Genomic DNA, 22898 nt, shown 5'->3' with positions numbered 1-22898 from the left:
ATGCCAAGGAAATTTTATCTCAAAATATAGATTACTACTTGCCTTTGAAAATATTAGCCTTTTTAATATAGGAATTGGTCTTTCTATTAAGTCTGGAGTTATTGTGATAAAAGATACACGCTTCTGACATCTGAGCAACTGAGTGGATGAACATGGTAAAAGAAGATATCAACATCAAGAGGAGTTGGGAACTGTAAAGTTAAACCCTGGTCTGTAAGATATTAATAAACTGAATTAATCCAGCACTGGAGTAGCCGGCCTACAGAACAAAACAATCCATACCTTTTGAGGTATTCTCTTACTCTAGCATGACTATAAGAGATTCATCTGATCCAGTTAGCATAAACATTTCAGGGCACTTACTAAAAACAATTCAGACATTCCCAGCTACCAGTACATGAACAACTACCATTTTCCACTTTTCTGACAGCTTCAAAATGTTATCCTACAAGCGAAGTCAACCATTAGCCCAGAGTATATTACTTGTTTATCTTAACTAGAGGCTTATAATATCAGCCACACATTTTTCCACTTTCCTATTTCAGGTATGGAAAAGTAACTGCATAAGAAAAAGAATTTCAGGAGCACAAAATAATTTTCTAAACAATTAAATATTTACTCTGATTTTGTTAAATAAGGACAGATTACCAAAACCCATTTATAAATAATTTCATCAAAGCAGCCATTTACTGTATCTCTGCCAAATATTTTGTTGCCAGGCTGCACTAAAACCCTTTTGGTTTAATCAAAGACTTGACTTATACAATTTCTATTGAATAAAAAATCTGAAAGGATATTTTATAAATGAAGGCAAAGAGCAAGAGTGATGAACATGCCTAATGAAAATGAGTATTTCCTTATTCAAGTCATAGATAGACAAGCCCTATTTGACTACATAAAAGTCAGATTTAACTGGGAGACAGACAGTAAACAGCGTGGTTGCTTAGACGAACATTACGGAATGCAATAGAAGTGATAAATTCTAACTCTAATTAATATGAATTTATGCAGGGCATATGTAACCAACACTTAACCATGTTCAGTGCTGGAGGATCATTTATATTTTAAATCAGTGAGCTAACAGTAAAGCACCTCTAGCACGTTTTGCTTTAATAACCTTTATTCTTTGAAAAGCTGATGAAATGCAGCTTTTACTAATATTCCTTTTATCTCATTCTGTAACTGCAGAGCTTAGAATCAAAAAGATGAATCCTGAAAAACACCTTTTACATTGACAGTCTAAAAATCTTGACCTCTCTCTCTCCCTCCTTGAGGATATGTCGGTACCAGCTCAAGTTCACCATACCATAACTAGAGCTCTATTTTCCCTTGAAGAGGTCCTCATTGCCCTCTTTCATCATCACACATGAATTCTCTTCCTGACAGTCAGGCCTCAAGCTAAAACATATTTAGTCATATAGATTTTCCCTAGGACTTCACATCTAATCCACCTCTTCGGACGACTTCTTCATAAACTCTTTAAAATCAAGAGTTTCATATTTACTGACATAGGCGTATCTGTCTCCAGTCTCAAGTTGTGATTACTGCAAAAATTCTTCACTCTGGTTTTGAAAAAAAATAAAAAATAAAAAAATACTGAAACAGATAGGGAATTTTCTGCTATATGATGTAACAGCTTCAACAAACAAGCTGACAACCCTTGAAAGGTAAGTGCTTTAATCAGAAGGCTAGTTAGATAATTTTTCTCTCTCCATCTCTCTTCCCCTGTGATCATTCCTGTCAGTGTGTGTTTAGGCACATTTTGAAATGCCTGTTAGATTTCCAGCCCTAAGAAGGGCTTCTGCGCTCCTCAGGCATTAATATGAGATAGGAACACTCTGCCCTGTGCAAATAAGGACAGTCCTAGGGATGTGAATAGGGAAAATAAAATAAGGACATTTTATTCAGTGATTTTATTTTTGATAAGGACTAAAGGTGTTAAAAGACAAATTTCAGATGAAGTTTCAGATGAAGTGTTGGAAACCCTCCTCTTTCCAATTCTGCTTGTGACACCAAACTCTTCTTTTAAAAAGATTTGGGCCTTGGAACATGTCAAAATTGTGAAACCTGACTAGGACATGATGATACAGAGGTTGTGTTTGTTTGACTCTGTGGGTAAGTAGGAAACCAAGAGGTTGAAAATCAGAGGGGGCTTGAGACCCAAGTTCCTATCAAGCAGTGAAGAAGCATGTTTTGGTTACAAAGTCCTACAGTAACACCTTGAAACAATGAAAAAAAAAATTATAGGCTCTTCAGGTGAAGTAGGAGGACCTTGCACAGTCCTCTTCCCAAGACAACAGAACAAGGAAACCACGTTGAGATGCTCCTGCCTGAAAAAGCTCAGAAATTGATTAAGGAGAGCTGTTGGGCTGCAGAGATTGCAACAGTGCTCTGGTGCCACTGGAAACAGCTTGGCATACTGGTTTCACTCAGGGCTTCTACTACCCCAAGAGCACATGTGATCTTCTGTGTGCTTCCTACACCCATATCACTTTTCATCTGATTCTCCACTGCCTCAAACATTGACCAAGTTATTACCTAAGGACCAATTTACACATATTGGAGACACAACGTGAGCATAAAAATATAAATACTTAAATGTTCTCTTTGGGAAACAAACTTTTTCCTTTAATTTTAAAAAGGTACTTTTACCTACAGAAAGTCTATTTCAAGTTCTGCCTTCCTTAAAAAGAAGGGGAAATGATCCAACTGCGATTATTATACAGTAGTCTTGCTATCACACAATTACAGATAGCTCAAATAATTCAGCAGAGCTATACTTATCTATACTATCTGAGATCTGATCAATAGTCTTTAAAACAGATAATGATGGTAAAGGCACTGCCTCTCGGATTTTTTCTTATGATTTTTTTTGTTCCAGAGATATCAATCCAATGCTGTGTCTTCCACTTCAAGAGTATAATGTGCATTACTTCAAACTGTCAGAAGAAGCAATTTTACAGTGTGATCGACCCTTGCTGATTTTGTGCAGCTCTTCAGTAATTATATTAGTAACTGTAGGCAGGCATTACACCCAGCGCTGACAGCACATCACAGATCACCATGTCAGTTGATTTAACGAAAACAAATGAAGCACAGGGTAGAAAGAAGTAAAGGAGAGTTCTAATGTGGCAAGAAATGCCTACGCTTAGTCAGCTGTATATAGAAATTGTATATATATGCACCATGAAATGACAGATCACAAAAAATATGTATCTTCCTGTTTTGGAAGCATGATAACTGTATAATAGTCTTTATGTAGGAATCATTAGTCCTCACATTGTTCACTGCAAAACTTACAGATGTATCAAAATTTTAGCCTATGGTGGGCAGTATAAACAAGATTATAAGCTGTTCTTGATCATGAAAATTTCACTTTAAAAATAAAAGAAACTAGGAAAAACATTTAACGAAAGTTAATCAGGTTTTACTAAACTTTGGCACATAGATTTTATTTTTATTTTTTTTCATGCATATATAGAAACAATTCAATAAGGCTTCATAATAGTCAAGTAGAATATGAATGAAATTTAAAACATTTCAGGAACTCACAGAAGTTCAGTGTAACACTGTAGAACCTGAATCAAACAACTGTTCATTGCAAAAGAAATCAGTAGACTCTGAGAACGTTAATTACTCATGAACAAAACAGGTAATTGAAAAATTCTTTCAATTTCAAAAGTCCAGTGCTTGGCAGTGTGTGTCCACCTCACATCAGTGGAGTCACCACCCCTTAATACCACAACTTCTGTTCTAGAATTTGCTAAAAGCTGCTGTTCTCTACCTCAAATCATCAAGCAGACAGATGTCTTGACTCAACTTTGGGAACTGAGCTGTTTCATCAGTCTGATGTGAAGTGCCAGGTATTCTGCACAGATGGAGACTTTGCTTTAGTTGATATTAAAGAAATCCCAGTGACCACAGAAAATGAACCAGCTATATATTTGTATCTGAAAAAAATGCATACAACAGGTCTGCATGGTATGAAATGAGAATGTTTGGCAAGAAACCTAGTTTAAAGACTAGTAACTATGATCAACTATGATCATCTAAATGTCATTCAAAACACTAGAGGATGATAATGGACAGGAAAAGTCATGACCCCTGAGAGGTTTTCATAGGTTGGAAGTAAACAGTTGAAATTTGAATTAGAAGAATGCTCCCAACCTCCTTTCCCCTCCTGCCCCCATCCCCACAAACAACAAAAAAACCAAACCCCATAAACCAAAATACCCATCCCTAAAAAAAAAAAAAAAAAAAAGAAACTGTACCAGATATCACTATTGTTGTTTTATAGGAGAAAGAATGTCTCACCTCAAACCTCATAGCCCCTGAAGATTAATGTCAAGAGCATGTTTAAGAAAACATAGTGCAGTAAACTAGTAGAGGAGACATGGAATAGCATACACCAAGACATTATTTTAAAAATCTTTAGAAATAAAAACTATACACATGCAAGCCGTGAACAACACTTACAAAAGCTGATGCCAGACTAAATTCAATATAAAAATAGCATGTTTCTCAAAAAATAGACATAATAGGTCCCAAAAGGCATATAATCAAGCTGACTTCATAGACACAGTCTTAGCCACATATTCCCCTGTCCCATTTCCTCCACAGAAGGAAAAGCAAAATACCATCTGAGTTGGATGAGCTCACTACTGTTGAGTTTTATTATTCCTTCTGATACTTTAGATGAACTTTAACACCTCATACCAGATACTCCTTCAGCTCACTGACCAGCAATTCTCCTAGTTCACTTTCTAGAACCTCCCACAGAGAGGAGGGTGGAAACCGCAAAATTCAACAAACAGCTAAGAAAAAAGAGATTGAAGGTTTATTAGAAGCCAAAACCACAGATGCACTACCTTATTCACTGCATCTTGCTATTCATTGTTTGAAAAGAGCCACTCTGACTTGTTTTTCATCATGGTATCATCAAATCACTGATGTTATATTAAAAACTGTACAGTGAACATGCTTATCCTATACTTTATTTCAGGCAAAACAGAAGAGAGAGGCCACAGAAGGAAAGCTGAAGGGAAGAGCTAGCTCTTCATCAGACAACATCATTAGATCATACCAGTTCTAAACAAAAGTTCCTTAAGAACTGTCTTTGCCAGGAAGTGAGAAAAGGGAGCGAAAACAAAAGCCAACCCAGTTTTGTTCTTGCCGATTTAACTGACGTGACTTCAGAGCACGTGTACTACATTCAAAGTAAGCAGAGTTAAGTCCATAGCAAATTGACAGTGCATATTTATAAATATTAGTTAACTAGAGTTGTTATTATTTTTAACCTACATTACTATTTTAAATTTTTTAAATACAAACTGTTAAATGGAGCTATTATAATATTCCAGAGAGTTTATTCTACTGATTTCTAAGAACTTAGCATAAATATGAAATGATTTATGAAAAGGCTATACTATCACTGTGCTTCTGCATAAACTTATGCATGTGTTAACTCTTTTTAAGTGTGCTGAACATTTACAAATCTGTAATGGAACTGAAAACTATGTTTTGAATTTGTCAATGGTTCAAAAGAAAATAATGGGTAACTGTCATTGTGCAGCCCATCTTTCAGTGAGAAGTGAAAGTTACAAATGATTTTCCCTTCTTCAGATTTCTCTTTCTAGTTTTATTGGGAAGCTTGTCTTCTTGTTTAAATTATTTTCCATTTAATCTCCTCCCTGAGCTGGTGGATAGATGGAGCCTCTTAAAAAATTCAGGATATCACCGTAATTGTAAATTGATCTGCTTCTGTGGCAGAAGGCTGGGGGCCTCCATCCAGGAAAAAGACTGTCTTCTCAAAGTTGTTTTTCAGACAAATGATTAATTTACACTCTCTCTTACTACTATATTATCCTTTAACAGAAAAGCAGTTTTTAAACTAAACTACCACTTTTAGGATTATTTTATTCCTGGCAGCATACAGGGAAGAAAGCTAACTGCTGAAGCCAATATGAAATATTTACTGGCTTGAAATTTTTAGATTTCCTAAAGGGGACGTCAACTCTACTTACATTGGAACTAAAAGTGTATCAGACAACTAAAATGCACGTATTCATCACTGCTAAAGTTCTGAATTAATGTAATATTTTAATAGACACAGGAAAATTCCCCACTGATTTTTAATGCAAAGTTAAGGTTGGAACACTGTTATGACTATGCAATCTTTAAAACAGACACGTAACTCATTAGTATCAAAGTAGAGGAAATTAGCTCTCTAGTGTGGTGCTGAATCCACATAGCCAATTTGCCCTTGGCTCTTCAGTTATGAGATCTGGAATCACTTGGATTATTTCACCTAATCCATCATTAGCTTTCACGGATCCTATATACTGTGCAACAAAACTAAATTTAACAAACCCAACTCCCCATCAATTACCACGCTGAATATATTACATGTCAGCACAGAGCACAAAGATTAGACATGCTGAATTACATCTTTCTTTGTGAAAAGTCAATATTTTTAGAGCATTGTTAATGTTGCTGACTGCGATGGTAACAAATGTTCCTTCCAATTGTGGACAGGCACTAATGCCCAGACCTTTGCTATTTACATACAACACAGAGATACTAAACAAAATTTAAAACCTCAGAAGACACAGTAAATATGTAAGAGATCCCAGTAACAATTACCATATTTGCTTGGTTGGTGGAAACCTGGAAGATGACCTAAATTTTTTTCCTATAATCCTACAAGTAAACGTTAGTAATTTAGTTTTAACTTTCTCTCTCCACACACACAAACTGCACAAAAAGGTTATTACTTACAACAGAAAAATAAATATACTGCTGTTGTGTAAACATAGCATCTTTACTTACCGGTCTTCCACAAATACACCGATGAAGTTTGAGATTCACTTTGAGCACAAGCGTCCCAGATTCCCAGCAGGAGAAGCACAAGAACTCCCACACACCGGGCCGGCACAGCGGAAACCCCTGGACCACAGCAGAAAGCAGCGCTCCCCTCGCTCAACCCCATGCCTCCAAGAGCCTGCTGCCACCTCCAAAACCTGCAGCACAGCCACGAATCCTTCTTCAAATAATATTCCACTCTTCAGAATTTCTTCCCAGGGAGAAGGGGACTGGAAACCTCTGTCCCACTATTGTGCATGGCAGTTGAAAAGGAAAAACTGTTTAACACCAGGGAACAATAGAGTCCTCGCTCGCTCTTGCCGCTGCAGCGGCGGCTGCTGCTAGTATGGTTGCTGCTCCACGCTCTTCCATTCAGTGGTTAGTAGCAGTTTTCCATCAGCTAAAACCGAGACAGCTGTCCGCAGGGGGCTCCAGCTGACTGAGCAGGTTATCTTGCTCTGGGAGGCAGCAGCAGTCATTTACACCAGCTGGAAAGAGTGAGAGACAGAGAGAAACAGGGATGAGGAGAAACACAAATAGCCCAGTGCTGTAATCTCGACGCAGAGAGCGACTGCAAAAGGCTGGCTTTCCAGACACGTCTCTCCCTGGAATATCCCAGCTGATACATACTAAGAAGAAAAGAAGAAATCATCAACAGACATGCTTCAAAACACAAGTCATGCAACCAGAACAGATATAACCAAGACGATATATATTAATTAAGAGAGCATCAGACACTTGTGCTGATAACAATATGTATGCTACATTAACCATTTTGTAAACAACAAAAAACAAGTGACTACTTGTGTATTAAATAGATAATTAAGACCTTATGAAGGGAAATGGAATAAATGTAGGAAAGAAAAAAGAAAAAAAAAACACTATCTTGACTTACATATCAGATCTGTTTCAGGTAATAACATACAGCTATCTGCTGTGAGGACAGATGAATATATGTATATGATAACGTGTACGTATGTGTAAGCATATCACCTCTGTTGTAGATGAAGTGTGCATGCAATATATAATGCAAGACAACATCCTTTCCTATCCAGCAAGTATATACACATATATACATGCATAAATGTCAACTGTGTAATTTAAAATAATGTGAAGATCAAGATATCAATCATTTTTAAAACATACACTGAGTTTTACATATGAAAGTGTTCAGGATACATTAGGCTGTCATGATGATACCAAAACGTGGAGAGAGACAATGCTTTTTAAATAGGGATCTTTATCTCTCCCACACACTAGCCAGTGAAAAGGTGCAGTAACTAGCCTAAAGATCAGGTTTTGGACACCTATAAACTGGGAAGCAAACGAGGAATTTTCAAGAAAACTGCTGTCATGTTCAAAAAGTTTAATTAAAAATGCAAACAGTTACAAAAGCACACAGCAAGAACACAGGACACAGAGTTTGAGAATGATGGAGCCATTGTTTAAAGAAGAAACCTTCAGTCAACCTCTCTTGGGACGCCTGTCATTTTGCACAACCTTCCCAGACTCAGCCTTTTCACATGCATTAGATTAAAATCAGCCATGATCAAATAATTCCCAAGTCCTTGCCTGTTTAAATATTCTGACATCAGAGCAAATTAGCAATGTTGAAGGTTGCAAATTCGTCTTTGTTTACTTTCCACTCTGTTATGCCTCTAAGAGGGAATTAAAGGCTCAGGGAGCTCTAGCACCATGAGGCTGTGATTAAGAGAGATAAGCAAGTGTGGATTACTGTTCCTCAGCTGTTGAAAAACAGGCAACAATCAGGAGATTATAGGTTGATAAGGGAGACATAGAAAACCATGATCTTAACAAATTTATAGCATCCTGATGCAGAACTTATACCCTCAGCTAAAGCACCTCTGGAAATTCATTTTATACACTTCTGCTACATCATGCTATATTCACTTTAGGAAGCATGGAAACCCCTTCAGTTTTTGCTTTTTTTGAACTGGACAGAATATGGCTTTAAATCAAAATGCTCTCTGAGTTTATAGAATTATAACAATTTCAGATGTAAATTTGGGGTTAGGTTAGTCAAGTGCACATTATTTCACATGTTATGTAGAGGGACTTGAGAATATCTGACCTAATAAAAATAATGCGAGCTTCGTAATTTATGAAAAATAAGTTGAAGAATTTAAGGGCTTAAGAAAAGTTTTAAAATCATCAGGAAATCTTTGAAAATAGCTGTACTGACTTGCATACTTAAAATAAAACATATATAATTTATATATTCATTTGAAAAATAAAGAGTAAAAATGTTGGGTTTTTAGATGGAGCTATCCACCAGGGGAAAAATCAAGATTATGGAGTGACTAAGGGAAAAGGTACCCTTTTCAGAGTTATTAAATACAGTGTATTTCACCTACAATTTTTATGAATGTGTAAAGAAAGCCTCTGAAAATATTTTGTACGTGACTCAGATCATCTGGAAACATCATTAGGGAACAGATCATCCATGTAGTTGGCACAATAAATCAAACTGGGTTTTGACAGCAGAACAAAGCAATACCATGAGAGAGGGTGAGCACACATATACAAACACTCTAATATTTTCTTATATGTATGCAACTATAGGACCACATACTTTCAAAACTTCACTAAAATACAGATTATTAAAATAAAATAATTTCACACTACTTTTTATGATTGTACCAGTTTTTCTGTCAAAAATCAATTAACTATGAAAGAATAATTTCACCTTTTTTTTTTGGTAAGAAGTTATGGTGCATTTAAAACTGTTCAGAAATATGGAGGGAGTATTTATTATGCAAATATATTTGTGTGTCTGAAAAGAAACAAAAAGAATTCCTGACACGCTGGTTTTGGCAACCACTAGCTCACCTCTGCAGTACATAAACTAATCTTCTATTAATCAGGCAGAGAAAGGCCAGTGAAACCACAGGGCAAAGATTAGGCTGATGCCTGCAGACAGAGACACCCCCACACCAACCTAACTGCAGGAGTTAGACTTCAGACACAAGAAGCAAAATACCCTGATTGCAAGCTTCAGCTGCTATCAGCATGCCTTACCCAGGGAGCTGCTGCTCTAGCCTTTTCCACCCTAGTGTATCCAATGTGCTCTTGCCCCCTTATTTGCTACAGTAAACGCAGAACCTCCCTCCCAGTTAACAGTGCAACCACTATTTCCAGCCCACACTGGCAACTCATCTTCTAATACATAACTAATGATCATAATTTATCAGTTGTTTATACGGCTTAGACATTCCTAAAGAAATGGTTAAGTACTTCTGAGAAGAAACTTCTAGACAAAGCATAGAAATAAACTACAATCAACATCAGCATCTGTATCACTAACATAATAGTGTCAGTGTTGTATCTTGGAGCACCGACTTACGAGTCTCAGTAGACTGTTATTCAGATATAATCATTTATTTGAGGCACAGCAGCTATGTGCAGTCTGAAAACTGCTTGCACAAGTGATTGACAAGTTAACACCTTTTAGTTTTCTAGGAAAAAATACAACTAACCGCAAAGACCTTTATAAAAATAGAGTTAGACATAAAATATTGGAATTACTTTGTTCATGTTTCCTAGTATTAAACAGTTAGAGTATGACAAAACAAACATACAATACCTTTTATTTAATAGAAAGATAAATGAGAACAAGATATAAATTTCTTAGACATTGGGTATGAAAAGCTGCCTGCCAAATAGAATCACCCTGCTGGTATTCCTTCGCTAGCAAGGAGTCCCATGTCAGCAATATTCTCTGTTTATGAAATTCCATGAATAAAAACCTCAAGATCATTTTATCTTCTATCCTGAATATGTTGTATTTCTACATATAGTAAAGTCAAAGAGTGAACAGAGAGTACAACATATATCCAACAGATTTGTTTCTAGATTCAACAATACTCAATGAAAAGGTGTGTCCAGCATGACTTTTATCCATCTTCAATTTCACAGCCTGGTGAAGCCAGAAATCTTTAGAGAAATTTCACTCCACTCTTCTAGATATATAGAATATGTTTTACAAACTCTACAACTGTACCCCATTAAACCATCTGTGTTGTGCAAGTACTAGAGTACCATAAAAATCACTCAAATTGTAAAGAATGAAAAATGGTTTATTTCTTGCATAGGAAATTCAGAGTCATCATCTGAAGTCTACCCATTCTGATTTATCTACAAGACTTTTTGCCTTCACTCAGGTATGAAAATGACAAGTGCTGCCAAAGATGAGTAAGTCAACTATCTCCCATAAAAGAGTTCTAGAGTTATAATGAGTTTATTATTGCCAATACCTATTGAATAATACACTACCACACGTTTCTGAAAAGTACTCTAAGTTTGTAACACACTGATCTGGTTCACATTCATCATCTTAGGATGCCCTTGGATATATATTCCCTGTATGGGAAGCAGTGTTATGGTTGCACCCCTAACTTTTAGAGAAGTCAGGAAGATGTGGTACATTCCCTTACATATACATATGTTTTACAAGATCCATGATCTAAATAGTCTACATAACAGCTCAAAAAAGCTTCTGTTCTCTTTATTCCCTGACATGTGTCATGAGCCAAAACTTCTAGCTCTGCATTTTGTGAGATCCTGACCTTCCTACAGATATTTTACTACAGATGCAAGTATATTAAAAGGATTCTCTTAACATGGGTCCTGCAAGAATTTTACTAGATTTTGAGAACTTCAGGCTAGAATAAGCTCTAGAGGGCTCTTTTAGGCTTTGCTGCAAAGCACTGAGTACTCCTCACCACACTCGGTAATGGTCTACTATTGTTCTTTGTATTAATGCTCAGGACCCTAGTTAGGGAAGCCACAAAAAATATTATAAAAATGAACAATCTTAAAAAAATATTAATATGTTTCAGTCAACTTAATCTCTCAAAATCTGACAGCTCCATTCCTTAAATCCAAAATTAAATGTGTCTTGCAAAACTTGCAGCTGAAAAAAAGTTAATCTTTATGGATCCTAAACATATGGCCTCTAGGTGTCACACTCCACCATGTCATAATGTGCTATTTATGGATTTCTCTTATTCTTTCATAGCAGGTAAAAGACTTTGATTTTATCCTTTCGAGAAGTGATACTATGTCACATCCTCTTTTCAAACTTGCAATTAAAACACAGAAAAAAAGAAAAAAAATATTTCTGCCTCTTTCATACAAACAGTACAATTATTTTTGATTTTGACAAAGTAACTGTTTTTGCAAACATTAGAAGTATTACAATGCCTGTTAAATTTATAACATTCTTATAGATCATGGATTTTGAGAAAAAAATGGGAACTTTAAGAGTTATGTATGGGAGCTGTGCAGAAGTAAGAAAAACATGACCTGTACAAAATCATTAGAATATGTTCATAATGTATATTTAAACTCTTCAGTGGTTCTCAACTACTTCAAAAATATTTGCAACCAGAAAAAAATTATTTTGGGGAAATGAATGAAGATTCTACTTGCATGAATGCACAAGCAACCAACATCTGGTCACCTACTTTTGACTTTACAAATGCTTTGCTTTTATTAAGGTAAGTTGGTAATTCTTGGACAGATTTCTCTTGAGGTTTTCTGTTTGTTTGTTTGATTATTTTGGGGGATAGGGGGTGGAGTGTGTTTGTTTTTTAATCTAGTTTAAATCCAGAAGCTTTCTTAGTCATTCTCTCATCTTCCATGCTTTTATTGGGGCGGGGGGGGGGGGGTGGTGGTGGTATTTTTTTTTTTTTTTTTTAATACCTACTTCTGCTGTATTTCAGCAGTTCTCTCAGTTTGGTTTAACACCTGGCTGTTGTATTTTTGTAGATCACTTTGGTAGGTAACAAGCAACATCCCTGGCTAAGAACATTCACAGAAAAGCAGTGTTCTCCGTAAGAAGGAATGTTAATGTATGATCAGGAGGCAAATCAAGACCAGTTTGTTGAAAATTAAAGCTAGAGGAATTCAAGTATGAAATCAATGAATTTATCAAGGAGGTCACCTAGCTTTAGATCAAGATACCTGGTGAAAGAGTGTATTTACTATCTTTGTCCATCTTCCAGAAAAACGTTAGCTTTGACTTGATTATACCTTTGTGAAACACAGAGGTCCAAGAACTTCAGAAGGTCAGATTAAATCAGATAATTCTACCTTCCGGTTTTATAATGTGAACAAACATTGTCCTTTCTGCCCAGATTATGTTGGCTTCAACAGCTGACTGCATGAAGCAGAACCTTTCCAAAGATCAGAACTGGCTGCAAAAGTGCCTGTGATAGTTCTGTATGAGGAAGTGTTGCCTCTCTTGAAAATTCAAGCTCTCAACCTTTCCTCATAATTTCAGAGATCTGTTTAGTATGCTCCGCTGGAAATTCTGTATGACAGGAAAATACAGTATGAGTTTTTCATTGGAAAGCCAACAGCTTTCAGAGACTATATGTACAGCATAATTCTAATCACACATAAAATTCACAGGCAAAATACTAATTACAATTAAGGTTTGTAGTGAGGTCTTCAACACTACTCTGACTCTCTCAATTATATTTTACAGTTTCTTAAGACTGCCAAATTTGCTGTTTTATAGTAATTTTCTAGATAAAGCCAAAGGTAAGAGAAAAACACATAAAAATTATCTCCAACATGGTCCCACTCATTTCAATAAAGAAAAGAGACAATCATTAATTTTTTGTGTTAATAAAAAAGGAAAAAATATATGTGCATGAGGAAAATGGTGAATTACTCACTTAAAAGCTTTTGGTAACCTCTACTTTGGCAAAGACATTTGAAATGTGCTTCTGTTGGGAGCAATCAGTTTGCTCTTCTTATCATAATCTCCAGAAAGAAGTCTGCACACAATTAGAACCTCTTCTAGAATTGTGGTACCAGAATTGCTTACAGACTGTGAGGGGAAAACCCTAAGATTGGGTACAAAAGTGAGGCTGAAACATAAAGTTAACCTCTAGGTCGCTGGGATAGAAAGCTTGGGAAACAGTAAATGATAGGACAAGCTAAGAAAACAGGCAGAAAACAGGATAAGAAACCTAAGTGGAGAAAAAAATACTGTGAGGAAGTAGTGACAACCAGAGTTTGTGTGGGTGTGCTATTTACTCTTTTAACACATTTGGCATGTATCTACAGCTTGTATACCTATGTGATTAAGGCCGCACAGAGAATGGAGCTTTTTTAATCTAACTTCAGTTACCTAACTTTCAGAAAGTCCAATACTGACTTCATTAATGGAGAAAATAACCCAACCCATGTATCCGTAATTGTCAGTAGAACCAGTTTTCTATCACCGAGCCCATTATACTAGATTTTCCAACAGGAAACCAAAAGGCAGGATTTTAATGGGACTTTCCCAGTCAACTCTGATCCTCCAATGTGTGCATATACTTTTGAAATTTGTGTTTGTAAAATCAAAGGGAACAGCCTGCCCCTATGTCTAAAATGAACTTATGCTGAAAATAATGTAAGTTTATCCAGACAACATGCTCACTGGAGAAAAATAACAGTTAAAACTGATAGTTTGTAAATGCAAATAAGTAGAATAATTCACAGGACCTGAAAAGCAGGCAGGGATATTTCAATGACACAATGGAGAGGTAAGTACTGAAATCCCTGACAAGGAGAACAGAAAGAGAATGGAATAAACAAAGAAAATCAGTGCCCATTATTGCCTTTGAAAATCCTCTCCAGGGAGAGCTTAGTAATTTGCACATACCAAATCACTGTTAAACAAAAGCCACCTTCAGTCAATTTTAAACCTTCTCCTTATTAAAACCCTATTGATTGATCATTCTTCATCTAAATGTCTGACAAGCCAATTTCCATTTTCAAGGAGGGAAATGTTGGTCTTCTTTTTCAAGCCATAAATCACTCAAACATTCTGTTATCAATTCTCAAATTAGTTAAGTAATACAAATTAATAAGAAAATTAAACAAGGCTGCTGTCTTTAGTGAGCTATTGTTTCACTGGGTTTTTTTTAACTTAACCAACACATTTAATGGTTTCCGGAAATGGGTAGGCTCAGTAGTAATGACAAACACAATACATCTGGAAACAGATTTTAATGATTTGTTAAAGAGTCCTAACTTAGCTGGCCAAAAGTACAGCTGTGTGTTTTGTGCTGACTTCAACAGATCAATAAACAAGAGCAGTATAACTTCAGGAAACTGATTAAAAGATCTCACACCATTCTGACATGGGGTAAGATGAGGTGAGTTTTAAACCATATTAAATAAATGATCAAGGTTCAACTGTGATGTGCTAACTAACCAAGCCCTAAGATAGAACTACATTATATCATTAATAATAATATTTTGCATAATCTTAGGCTATAAACTTGCAACACAGAAGATAATATCTGAAAATAAATCCTTCACTCTCTAATTTTATATGAAAGACTCACAAGTGTGTTCCATCTGTCATACTTTCATTATATGGTAGGTGCTTTAACTGGGGGGTGGAAGGGAAATCTGTTCCTACTGATCAATCTTCCTATTGAAAATTATGTCACTCTTGTTGAAGTCAACTCTGTATCAAACTACAATGTAAAAAGTAAATCTAAATAAGGAAGGCAACAAAATTAATGAATTCTAAGCCCACATTAATGAAATTATGATATAATTTCAAACTACATGAACAACTAGTTCCAAAGTGATGTTTTGTTAACAAAACCTCTCCTCCTCCTACATGCTGACTTTTCCTCCTCCTCTGCTGTTGCAGTACCATTCTCTCCCACACTCCACTGCACAAACATTTCTGTGGCAAAAAAAAATAAAGCAAGTAGCCAAATCTATGTGCTGAGATAGGTGACACTGCGACCACGTATAATTGGATTTTCTGCATACAGATCACAATGTACTTAACACATTCTGTGTGCTGCTTAAAAATCTTCTCTAAATTATCATCATTAGCATTAAAATTAGACCTTCACTAGGGGGATCAAACCAAGCTTAAGGTGATGTGACGCTTTCAGGACAGGAAAAAAATCCATTAAATTGGCACCATTGTTCTTCCCTATGGTGACAAAAGACATCATTGCCAGTTTTCTCCAATCACTATTAAACTTGTGTATCTGAAAATGAGAGAAAAAGCTTTCCAACTGCCTGTTAGTGGCAGCTCTGGTACTTCCCATGACACTCAAAACTAACCTTGGTCTAAATAACTGACAATTACATCTATATAGTCTCTGAAGAATATATGACAACCTACTTTGACATAGTGCTTACTGAAGGAAGAAACGGTACGGAGGATATTAAAAGAAGAGGGAGTTTCCTCTGATTGCATTATTACTGAAATAGTATAGAAACTTGCAAAGCAGTTGTCTTCTAGATCAGCACTGAGTTCAGTTGTTACCATCCAGCAAGATGAGTGGAGCATGATTTCCTTGGGACAAGGAAATTAAACCTAGACAGATTAAGTGAGGTGGGGTGGAAAGCAGCAAAAAAAAAATGAAGCATGACTTTGAAACTGCAACAGCAATGTTTGAATGACACTGAGTTCAGGTAAAATAACAACCTCAGTTCAGGTAAAGAGATGAATATGCTTTACCAGTGCAAAAAAAGGCATGTCATACATAAAGCAGAAGTCAAACTGTACATAAGGACCTGTTTCCTAGATGTATCAATAGGATAAAAAAATCATTTATGATTCTTTCATCTTAATTCTTTTTTAATATACATACTGGATTTATCACTTTTACAAACAAAATATCAACACAATTGTTGTCAGCTTAAATTCTTTTAACACCCATATATAAATACAGATGCAACACAACTAACATTAGTTGTCTGGCTGATACATCAGCACCTAAGTAAAAGCTTATTCTTCTGAAATATCTCATACAGTGTAAGGAAAATGGCAAATTTTGTAATATGTGGCTAAAATATTCTCACCATTAGGCCAAACTCCACCCATTGCCTGCAGAAACTTTTACATATGCTCCAACATTAATATCTTCATAACACATATTAACTCTATGAGGTATTTTCAATGTTTACAAAATCTATTTTTAGTACTTTTAGTATCAACTATAAAACCAAATCATTCAGAATTTTAAATGAAGATGAATAAGACAAAAAATATATTCTACTTCCTCCCAAAGCTACTAGAAAGCCATTGTAAGCAACCTGCTTTGTAGACATTGGAGGATAATTGCATGTTAAATCCCCAGATGATTTCAGTTCTTCCTTCTTCCCACAGATATACAGTCATAACCGTAATATATGTGCTTTACCCATATCTTATTGTAGCACATGCACTTATCTGAAGGAGGAGTTTCAATATTTTATGGTCTTTGAATACATCCTAAATACTGAAACTTGCTGAATAGCAGGGCACATTTTACCTCACTTAGGGTGAAGTATGGTACAATTCAATAAATTAATCTCCTGTGAAGTTACAGGTTTGCCATAGCAAAGTATTACACTGATAAAATTCAAAAAAGAAGTCCCTTCATTATGTCAAACACTTTAAACAAGCATATGCCAACACCAAATCCTCTCTCTCTCTGTCAATAACTGATTGACTGGCAGCCAACAAAGTGCTTGATTGCCAACCTTGTGAATCAGAATTCTTTAATGAAAAACTTAACAATGTTGTGTTATTTGACCACAGTGATCTCTAAGAAAAATTATTCTTTACTTGAGTATAGGAGTTTGGCAGGGCTTCTTCTAAGCTCCCAAGATCTAATTTTTACTTCTGAAGGGGTTGCTGAAGTGCATAGAGGGTTCCCAGCCTCTGTTAGCGTCAAGATTTCTGACTTCATGTCTTAAGTTTTCTAGGTGCATACATAGTTTTGACAAAGAGACGAACCACATATCTTGGATCTTGGGAGGAAAGCTAAAAATCAACCTTCCTATTTCTCTTATATGAATGCAAAGAGAAATTTGCTACTGTCTTTGGCCAGGACAGAACTTCTTATTCTCACCAAGCATTAGGAAAGTTTAAAGGAAATCATCTGTTACAGAAAAGATTTTTTGTAGTGCTCTCTTTGTAAGCAATTATACAAAAGAAAATGAATTAAAATATTAATAGGGAATGGCATTTTTATTGCATTCGCATAATCAGAACATAATTCAGAAACCCTGTATCATTTTTTTTCCTATTTGAAAAAAAGTGTAAGAGTTTTCTTTCTCTTCTATGTTTCATATTCTCTTTCACATTCCCATTCTTATGTTAACCTGCAATTTCAAGCAGTGATCTTCAGATGATATCATAATGAAACAATCCCAAATGAGTTTCTTTGGCTTTGTATAATGGAATACAGAATATTGTGTTCATTTGATTTCAAAATGGACCATTAGCCACTGTATTCCTAAACCATTAAAAGAAAGAATTTGAAATCAAACAATAAATAAACCTAATGCATACCTCTAAGCAGAAAGTAATTAAAATAGATAGTAAACATTTGCTTTATTGTTTGTTTTCCCTCTAAATTATGATTTTTGCAATAGTTCTTTAAATGGCTTTCACTTTAACTGCATTGCAAATATGAGATCATATTCATTGTATGCTCTTCATTAACTCAACTGATGGTATTTTAATTCCTACAACATACAAAGTCTGATGTTCATTTTGCAATTTGACATAGTGTGTGTTGAGAATAATTAGCTTCACTATGGCAGAAATTATTTCTTTGCAAAGCACAAACAACGCTTTTTAACAAAGATTATTGGTAAACTTTCAAGGTATTTCTTGTCTTACACAAAAGCAACTATTTAATTTTAATTAAATTTTATGTACCTTGATTTCCCTAATGAACTAATAATCCACATTTTATCTGATGGTAAATACTTTCAACAGATCTAAAAGAAGATGAGAAATGACACTTGACTCAAGTGTTATGTCTTCTAAAGTGAAACACTTTGGCATTATTATAAACAGTAAATGCAGTTTAAAAGACTAAAGGTTAACCAGAAAGGCATCAGCATGGGATTTCATCACAAATTATTAAACTATGATGATTTTTTGCTCATTTCCCATAAAAAGCCAAACACCACACCTATAGTTTGTCAAACATATTATCTTAATATATGCTGGTATCATACAAACAAAGCCAAACAGTTACACTCACACAAAATTTTTCTACTCATATGTTTTCAGAATTATGACACAGTATCCATGATGTGACCTCTGGAAATGTGCATTTATGCTAAAATGTTATGAACAACAGTACAGGCCATGGATCAACAAGTGACAGAAGAAAACCACCTGAAACGTCTGCAAAGGTGCACCTCGATACCATTGTGTGCTGATTCAGTTGGCAGTCTGTGGCTGTCTGGCTAACCCCCACACTCACTAACAGAGATGGTGGGGGAACAGTGGCTACACAGAGGTCCAATACCTTGCAGAAGCAGAATGCCTGAGGTGGGAGCACTGTGGGCTGTCACCAAGCTGTTGCCGAAAGCCTGACACGGGGACTGGCCAGAGCGAGGGGTGCGTTCTCACCCCATGCCAGCTCAGCTGTGCCAAACCACCGCACTGCTAACTGAGGGTTTGCATGTGTGAGAAGCTTTGCCTTACACAACCCATCCTGCCTTGCTTGGTCCACTAATAAATTGAGCACAAGACCACCACATTGTCTAGTGTTCAATTCCACCTCTCCCCATCACAACATAGTCAGAATCTTCTCCCAGAAATCTGGTATTTTATGTTCTCCAGCATAAAAATAACATTTAGACCTTCCCATATTCCCTAAATGCCTAAAGCAAAAGAAATAATCCTACAGTCAAAGAACAACCACCAGAATATAGCTCTTATTCCTTACACACATCTTCCAATATTTAAGGTGTTTTTGCAGAAGTATTATTATTAATTTCTTACTGTAAATTAATAAATAGTTGCCAATGCTGAGTTTTAACCACCCCTGCATAAAACTACCAAACCAAATTTCACTTTTCTATAACACTCTGACATTCTACATCTAACAAATGGGAAGTTTAAAAAACAAACAAACAAACAAACAAAAAACAAAACAAAAAAAACAAAAACACAAAAAACCACAACCACAACAAAACCCAAACGACCTAAAACAACAACAAAAAAACCAAAAAAAAAAAAACAAACAAAAAAAAAAAAACAACCAAAACAAAACCAAAAAGCACCAGAACCCCAAAGCCACCCAGAATATAATCTCTCAATAAGCGGAATGATTTACAGAAGCTGCAGCTCCAGCGCCCCGAGCTCGCCCTCCACGGGAGGTGCAATGCCGCATCTCAACGTTGAGGCGCATGTGAACCCTCAGCACCTTGGACAGGGTCTTGGGGAGCTCCGCTGACGTCAAACTCCCGATTCTAGTTGTTCATTAAACAGAGCGTGAGGAAGAGCTTTACTGCATATTCCTTATTTTTACATTAAAATTTTGCTCTGTTAAAATAATTGCATAGCTAATAAAACACAGATGCAGTAGCATAAGCTTGAAGTGATCCATTCCTTGTTTTTTAGAGTCACATACAGAAACCATTGGAGCCTAAGACAGTGCTACACTTTTTTTACATACTTCAAAATATATCTATGGAAAGACACTGTAAAAGTACTCCCCTTAGACATTTCCAATTTTATTTTACAGGTATTAAAACATTATCTTTGAACTGTAGCCCTGTTGTCCTCAGAAGTTAAAGTCATTCTTTTGCCATTTCTCCTTGTTAAGTCAGAAATAGTCACACTACTAAATGAACACGAAATAAATTGAGCAAATGGAAGAAATGAACTGAAATCATACTTGAGAAAAATCTATTAAGAATATAATGGTTTTAATGGGGGAAATATAACCTATACACTTCCATCAAGACGAATGTAATAAAATATTATCAAAGTTGTAAGAAAGAAGTTTATGGAAAGGGAGAAGAGGAATCTAAGTCAGTACAGTATCTGTAATTTCACCTTTAAAAAACAGAAAAAAAAACCCTCAGAAGCATAGAACAAGATTGTGTGCAGGGTCTTCCCCCTGACCCCCTTTGGATGGCAAATTTTTTTTGCATTTATCATAAATAAATTACATATACTTCTAATATGTTTCATTAAAAAAAAAAAAAAAAAAAAAAAAAAAAACCACAACAAAACTGATGTTATTTTAACAGTATGAAACAACTGTGATTTGATTGAGCCAGGTGAAATTGTTATTCTTAAAGTCAGCAAAAACAGAATTAAATTTAAACCTCCAATTATCATGTAGATTATACTCAGATAAGGCATAGGAGAATTTTTGCTGATGTTCACTGCAAGAAATCAATATAAAATATATAAAATTAAAAGAAAAAAATATTTATTTTAGAGATACTCTTAAAAGTAGGCTTAAAAATTACTATTTGGATCCACCTGCAGGCCATTTCAGAAAGATTGCAGCTGAGGGGATGAGACAGCAGGGAAACCCATTCAAGCTGATCCAATTTAGATATGCAAATTTTATCTTGTGTGTTTGAAAAGAACATTATGGCATAGCATAATTTGCACCTTGAGTTCCAAAGAATAATATTTCTAATCTAATGAAAACATACCTCCATTGTTCACTTTCCCACTCTCCAGGTTTGGTCCAATCTACTGCTCTCCTACCCATTTAAAGCTATGTTTTTTCCTTATTTGAAACAATTAACCAACAGTAAAAAAAAAAAAAAAAAAAAAAAAAAAAAAAAAAAAGGGGAAAAAGAAAATAGGTATTTATTTTTGTAGCTACCTAAAAAAGACAATGATACACGTGGCTGACTGATGTAAGATAAAGCCTGTAATAGTAATGGGGCTAATATAAACCCCACTCTAGGGATGAAATGCTAAATGAAGCAACTGAAGTTTAAGATCACGTGTTTGACACAGTGCACTGTTAACTTATGTTTATTTGTCTTCATTGTTCCAAATCATGACATTCACTTAATGATAAACTTTTGTAAAAATATACCTTTTTTTCCATTGAGGTCAGTGTAACAATACTGAGGATTGGTTTGGCCCACAGAGTTTATACTTGCAACTATGATCTATTATTATTTCTTCTGATTCAGCGATAGTATTGATAGAGAACAAGACAACGTCTTGAAATTCATGAATGTATGTTATCTTAAAAAGAACTAACATAGCAGAACTAGCATTGATGCTAATTACTGTCTAGCTCATAGACAATAACAATAATAAGCTCGACGCTTCAGAGCAAATTTTCTTCTCAAAGCTGCAGAAGAGGCATTTATTGTCTTCCTTCTGAACATGCATAAAACCTACGTTACTATAACAATAAACAACAACAGGTTTGAACAACTATGGCTGGGATAATGCTTAGAAGGAGATCCCCAAAGTACATTGTTTTTTTCTACAGAGTTGGAGAGCAATCATTGTATCACTCTTCTTTTTAAAAAAATCCTAGCACTACATTAAAGCTCCCAAACATGTAGAATATTCAACAGAAGTTGAATAAGAAATTACATATGTAATATTGTAAGAACAGGTACAGTCGAAAAGCAAATCTGTTTTGGAAGAAATATCGCAAAGATTAATATATACATAAATTCATGCTGGAGCAAACTAAAGTATGTGAAGTACAGTACCAGAAATATAACTTGTACCTAAGAAACATATCAATCCTCTCATCATACAATTATATAATTTTTAAACCATAAAAAAAAACATATTTAAAATACTCAAGTCATAAAAATTAAAGTGTAGATTAAAATTCTGAAGTGATTGGAAAAACTTTTTACATAAAATTCACATTACAGATGTGCCTTTAATTTAAAAGTGGCAAAACACAGTTTAACTATGTTAAGCAGCACATTCTGAGGTAAATTCAACCTCTTTGTTCAACACCTCCCACTTCAAACAGACTCCTATAGAGTTAGTTGTAATATTCAGCTCAGCCTCTGAATCTTCACCCATGAATATAACCAACTAAAAAGCTCTATTCTGATAAATTCTCAGGATCTGACTTGCTGCACAAGCACAAGACTTTTCTGTTTCTCACTTTCATTCATGCTGGCCACAGCAGTAATAAAATAACCAACACTAGATATTACTGAAGATTACAGTTATAAGTCCTTTAGCTATTAAACCCAGCTATTCCTAAGTGATAGTCCATTAACAGAAGTTAAAAAAT

At 35.3% G+C, this 22898-nt stretch overlaps 1 protein-coding gene across 4 annotated transcripts in view; it reads right to left on the bottom strand.

Moving 5' to 3' along the window:
• The window catches only part of THSD7A (thrombospondin type 1 domain containing 7A), a 290606-nt gene that overhangs the window by 204475 nt on the left and 63233 nt on the right, over window positions 1-22898 (bottom strand). For all 4 annotated transcript variants that reach the window (XM_032991409.2, XM_042801868.1, XM_032991407.2 and 1 more), the window contains exon 2: window positions 6829-7349. In XM_032991409.2, the coding sequence (XP_032847300.2) occupies window positions 6829-6988 (160 nt within the window). In that variant the 5' untranslated portion in view covers window positions 6989-7349. The remainder of the gene's footprint in view (window positions 1-6828; window positions 7350-22898) is intronic.

The sequence above is a fragment of the Tyto alba genome, unplaced genomic scaffold, assembly GCF_018691265.1.
Source record: "Tyto alba isolate M040663 unplaced genomic scaffold, T.alba_DEE_v4.0 Super-Scaffold_38, whole genome shotgun sequence".
Taxonomy (NCBI): domain Eukaryota; kingdom Metazoa; phylum Chordata; class Aves; order Strigiformes; family Tytonidae; genus Tyto; species Tyto alba.
Note: the sequence above shows the minus strand (reverse complement) of the source record. Positions and strands in the feature narration are given on the sequence as shown.